Source organism: Trichechus manatus, unplaced genomic scaffold, assembly GCF_000243295.1.
Source record: "Trichechus manatus latirostris isolate Lorelei unplaced genomic scaffold, TriManLat1.0 scaffold00010, whole genome shotgun sequence".
Lineage (NCBI taxonomy): Eukaryota > Metazoa > Chordata > Mammalia > Sirenia > Trichechidae > Trichechus > Trichechus manatus.
In genome coordinates this window covers 3,413,489-3,419,576 of record NW_004443946.1, presented here as the reverse complement: position 1 = coordinate 3,419,576, position 6,088 = coordinate 3,413,489, and the positions used below count along the sequence as shown (strand labels likewise).

Sequence of the window (6,088 nt, the reverse complement as noted above, 5' to 3'; positions counted from 1 at the left end):
GCACAGAAATAAAATCACCTCTAATAATATCTCTAGGTTAAATAGGCATTTGTGGGCTCATTAGGGGAGTTGGGGTATATATTCGAAATGCCAACCAACCAATTTAGAAGCCAATTTGGAACATAATTCCTTCTTAAGTTGGAAACTGTCAGTCCTTATGAAAACCATCTCTTGCAGTAACAGCAGTAATAAATTGAGGAGACCTCAACTGACTACTACCGACACCAGATGAGTAAACATCCACCCTATGTAATGAGTTGCTTAATTATAGCTGTGCCATGTTTATAGACATTCCTTTAGTCTCTCGAGAGTATATAACTCGATCACCTATAATGGCTCATAGCATCTGAGAGGATTTTTCAGAGGCCAGACTCCTCCACCGACTCAAAATACTTAAGAATCAAAGGTCTGTGTGGAATTTAGCTTACTTATTTTCACCATACCTTTGTTATATAAAGCATTGGAGAAATCATGAGACAAATAAAACGGTGACTGGGAGGAGGCTTTTAAACATTTCACTGTATTCACATAACCCCCATTCTCATACATAGCCAAATGTTTATACGTACATAACAGCCAGATCTCTACAATGTGAGTGTATTCAGACTTCTGAAATAGTGAGTTCAGTGCTTCACTTGAATATTGGCCCTCTCTCTGACAGCTTCATTGGCAAAAAGAAAACAATGTCATCCTGACAAAATGTAATATACCTGAACCCTGTGGAAACCCAACCCATCCTAAGCGTGGATCAAGAACAGATAGCCTGGTTGGCCTATAGTGCACTTGTGCTGATCTGTCGGTTTCAACTCTGCTACAGGTCAGCATCACATGCAGAGCATTTAGTAGTGCCCATGCACAGGCTCCACTCCAGATCAAATAAATCAGAAGGTCTGGGGTGGGACACAGGCATTGCTGTTTTCAAAAAACTCTCCAGCAGGTTATTCTAATGTGTAGCCAAGGTTGAGAACTGATGCTATATAGTATTTGTAGCCATTATGCCAATTTTTAACATTTAAAGTATTCATGTAGAGTAGATTTTAATTCATAATATAAAGCAGGAGTTAAGTCTTCCCAAGGATTTTGCTGATTATGGAAAAGAAGGCTTATTTCTCCAGTATTTATCTTAAAAGGTGACAGCCCTGTGTTTGTGTGTGACACAGCCTTGCAATTCTGTGTCCTATGTAGTTTTTGATTTTTTTCCTTTTTCTTCCTGCTGCCACACCCTCAGTTCAGGTCCTCATCATCTCTAGTCTTGCTGCTCTGCCACCTTCCCATCTTCTACAAGCACTGCTCCCATTATTTCTCTCAAACCCTAAACAGTCTTGCTTTTACAACCCCCTTCAATGACTCCCTGCTGTTGAGAAAAAAATTCAGTGTCCTCATTTGGGCACCTGACGTCTTTCATGACTGGGCTGGAGTGAGTGATTACTTCAGCCAAAAAAAGTTGCTTGCAGGTCTCTAACTGAGCACTGTTGCCTCTGGCTTCTGAGCCTTTGCCTGGACAGCTTGTACTTCAACCCATCCTGCCACAAGTCCCCATTCACAGTTCATTTTCCTAGTAAAATCTTTCATGATGTCACCTCCTAACCCCCTCCCCAGATCTTTACTGCCTCTTTGCCAAAGCAATACCTTGTATAAACTTTGTATATGTCTGGCACATTGTGGGTGCTCAAAATTACCAAGTGAATAAATTCCATTTTATCACACTCACAATTTTCAGTCTGTCTTCCATTAAGATGCTGAGCTTTCTCTAAGGGCAGTGGGTAACACGATTGTGTGTAGCTTAGCTTTTGGGGACAGATTTGGGTTTGAGGCTTAGCTCTACACTTACTAGCTGTGGGATATTGGACAAGTTTAACTTTTTCCTCAGCTGTAAAATGAGGGCAATAACTTCTCCTTGAAGGGTTGTGAGGACTAGACAAAATGGGTGTAACATCAGACACATTGTTCGTGATCAGCAGATGCTTTATTACTCTGACCCTAATGAACATTTGACTCTTAAAATTTACCAGATACTCTGCAAAATCCAAGTTAACACCCCACTAGAAAGCTTTTGTTTTGGATTGTGTGTTTCCAAATGGCCAAATGGCTCAGTTTTTTTAAAGTTAAATGTTGGTTACGAGATTTGAAAATCCTCTTCTGTCACACCCTGGCCACCAGGAATATAGCATACTCATTACCTTATTTATCCTCCAACAGTCCTCTGAATGATTATCCCCATTTTATAGCCAAGATAACCAGAGCAAAGAGAAGGTAATGTTGTTTTTTTCCTTTAGAAGGAGACTTGGTTCTTTTCGGAACTGCGTCTATTGACTCTAAGCTCTGGGCTCTTTCCTTGACGCCATGTTGCCCTCACCTCCAGCCTTGTGAATGCATGTTAAATGCAACCACTTATTTTTTTAAAATTAAAACCCACACTTCAATGACTATTTCAAGAGTATAGTTACAAGTTATTTTAATAAGAAAAATATTGTTATATTTTAAAAAGTAGAGCCCTTTCAGCCCCATTATTTGGAAATGAATATTGGGCTGACAACCACCACCTCTCTTAACTGCTTGGAGCCTTGGTTCCATCATCTCTCACATGAAATAACAATAGGACCTACCTCTTGTGCATATGAGGATTAAATGGATTAACACACGTAGTTCTAATACATGAAACAGGGTCAGGAACGTGGCAGTGCTCAGTCAGCTATTACCATCATCATCACAAGGGCTGTTTTGTTCAGAATTCTATCACATTGGACCTTTAGGTTTGCCCTTTAATGTGGGAAAGAACACTAAAAAAACACTCTTCAACGCTTCTTGCTTAATTGGCAACTGTAATAATAATAAAAAAAGACACTTTAGAGACAAATAAAAAGTAACTTTATTGACTGCTAATCTTACCACGAAATACCTATCAGAAATAATTACAAAATAATGCAGTTTTTTTTTTTTTACACGTTTGGTATCATCCTGATATGATGATCCTTTCACAGAAAGGATTATTTACAGTTTATGTAGATATAAAGCTCATCGTTGTAAATACAAATGTAAAAGTGTAGAGGCAATATATACCAAATTGGTATACTGGCTAGCAATGGATATGTAACAAAGGCAGAATAAATAACAGCTTTATACTTTTCTTTTCCTTTTTTATTTTTTTAAAACAACTTCCAAATACAAAAATGTAACTATTCAAAATGGATTTTCATATACATACACATATATATATAATTCTGCTGCAAAAACAGTGGATCAAAAAGCAAAACTGTTCCTTAGCATGTTTCATTTTAAAAACGCACAAAACTATTCATAAATCCAATTAGAAAGCGGGTGTGCAAAACTACCAACAATGCTGGTGAAACCATGAAGGCCTGATTCTGGCTGAAGTAGAGAGAAAATAAAGTATAAAGCGCTACTTGCTTAATTAAACATATTTTTCCCTATGTTTGCAAGAAAAACTAAAAGCCAAAGAAATGCACCACATCACGACCTGGGCCCTTTAGAATTCAAACTTTACCAGGATTTGTCATTTAAGCATCTGTAAGAAATGGATTATTTAATGACTTAGAAGTAAAATAGTCATTAGATGATCCTTTCATACTTTACCCTTTTATACAGAGACTAAGATACTTCTATACATTCTGACATCTGAAACTTTGGTTCTTTTAAAGCATTTGATAAAAGCAAAATAGTTTCATGACTACAGAACTCTACAGAACCTTTTTTTTTTCCTTTTTGAAGTGTCAGGCTAAGCTAATCTGAAAAGGATATGCTGCATACACACTGACCATGTCACATCTGTGTACAGGCATAAGAGGTGGAGTACGTTCTGCGTTCACCCTTTGCTCTATAATACTGACGCCCATCCACAGGTAACACTGCTTATGTTCTGCTGTACTCTAAATCTATTTCTTTTCTATCTGAAAACATACTTTTGTATAAAAATATGACTGTTTCTTCAGAAAATAATATACAGTTTTTTTTTAATAAAACCTGGCAGATAGAAAAAATGGTGTATCAAAATATAGTAAACAAATGTAAAATACTAAATCACTAAAAACATCTCATAGAAAGACATTGTGCTATGAAGTTCTCTCCTGAAGTATGAATGAAGTACATTCTTACCTACATCAGAAGGTTAATAAGTCCACTTTCCTGTCTTGATTTCATTACATATCATTAACAGCAGCACAGCAGTGACTGACTTAAAAATGGCCCCTTCTGATACATTAACATTTCCTGTATATGTCTACTTCAAAATTTAAAGAAAAACCCTCTGGATCACTGGTTTTCAATCCTGTTACACAATAGATCCATTTGGAGAACTTCAAAAGAAAAGTCAATTCCACCTGGGTCTCACCACTAGAGACTAATTGGTCTGGGGTGAGACCTGGGCATTGGTATCTTTTCCAAATTCCCCGAGTAATTCTATCATAAAATCAGCGTTGTGAATCACAAGCAAAGGACACATGAGGAAATGGTTCTTCTTAACTCTACATATATCCACTGATTGTTTATAGGTATCATATCATTCATTCCATGATGTATCCTAAGTATTAAACAAGGGAATCCATGTATACAAGACAGTCATGGAAGCCAAAATGAAGACAGTAAGCTCTGAACACACGTGATCTATGTATTTATATATGTATAACATAGGCATATTGTTAGGGTACTTTGGTTGAGCAGAAACTAGCATCACCATAATTTGTTACTGATAAAAACAAAACAAAACAAAAAATCACCACTAAGCAGAAACATCTTCTAATACATCTCCATAGTTTTAACATAAACCAATTTTGTAAACTCCACAATATGCATTATGACGTGAGCACAGTTGATCTGTTACTTGGATGAGGACCTTAACTTAGTTCTAGAGGTTTCTGGAAGAGTAAAGTGGAGTACATGGCACTGACCAGGTGTGAAGCAGTCACAAGGCATCACAGCATGCATAGTCTTCTGGTTATTGCTTAATTCACGTCTTCTTGACTCTGGACTGGAGCTTCTTTGGCTTTCTAGAACCACATGATTTTGACCACTTCATCAGTGTTCACTTAGAGACAGCTCCAGCGAGGCAGCAATGGCTATATAACTAGGCAATACTCTCTCTGTTCAAAGAAGAGAGACCCTTCTCTCTCCTCCCTCAAACCATAAGCATTTCATGAGGCAGTGATAAAAAACTTACAAGCAAACAATAAATCTAAAACATCTTTCACATGATAAACAATGCGATGTTATGTATAACTGATCTGCAAAACAAAACGAATGAACAAACACATACCACTGTCCACAATTCTGAATGCTTGGTAAACTCTGTAGAGTATCTGTGTTGCTATACATTCTCTGTAGTTATTTTATCTGCGCATAATACTTAAAGTGCAATGTTCCAAGGCTTTTATTTCCATCACAAATATAAAGAAAGAGCTATGTTTGGGATGAAGGAAATATGGCATGAGTAATAGTTAAAGAAAGAACCCATGGCTTATACAGCCTCTAGCAAACAGCAGGCTGCCTGTATGGCTGCACGCAGAAGGACTTTATACAACAAACTCTGGAACTTCATCATGAGTCAGATCCAGAGAGAAGTATTTGCTGGTTCTTTTGACTGGAAAATTGTCTTGGATGTTGATGCACTGTTGAGCCAAGCAGCTGTTGCAGTACAGGCCTTCCTCGTCCAGTTCATGGCCACACCCAAATGTGTAACTCTGAGCAGTGTCCTGACACAGACCTGCAATGTGCAAGAAGTCTTTCTGGTAAAGTCTGATGTCATCAAGGCTTAAGCTGTGTCGATCTGTGGAGGTCTTTGGTTTTCGACATATAGTCTGCAAAATAAGGGCAGGTTAAAACAACTTTAAGAACATAGGCTAATGCAAACGCTTAATAGTATTTGCTGCAAAGGAGGCAGGCTGTAAAGTCAAAAGGTTGAAGAATCCTTCTATATATATATATATTTATAGAAGGTGGTTTCTAATCTGTGGTTTCCAGGCCCCAAAGGGCCTGTGGGGAAAATATCAATACCATCATCACCGGTAATAATAGCAGTTAACATTTATTGGACACTTACATGTGCCAGGTCCTGATCGAAATGCCCCTATGTATT

At 37.7% G+C, this 6,088-nt stretch overlaps 1 protein-coding gene across 2 annotated transcripts in view; it reads right to left on the bottom strand.

Moving 5' to 3' along the window:
- Positions 1–4,601: 4,601 nt before the first annotated feature.
- The window catches only part of FRMD6 (FERM domain containing 6), an 85,630-nt gene continuing 84,143 nt past the window's right edge, over positions 4,602–6,088 (bottom strand). For both annotated transcript variants that reach the window (XM_004370861.2, XM_004370860.2), the window contains one exon: positions 4,602–5,810. In XM_004370861.2, coding sequence (XP_004370918.1) covers positions 5,526–5,810 — 285 coding nt within the window. In that variant the 3' untranslated portion in view covers positions 4,602–5,525. The remainder of the gene's footprint in view (positions 5,811–6,088) is intronic.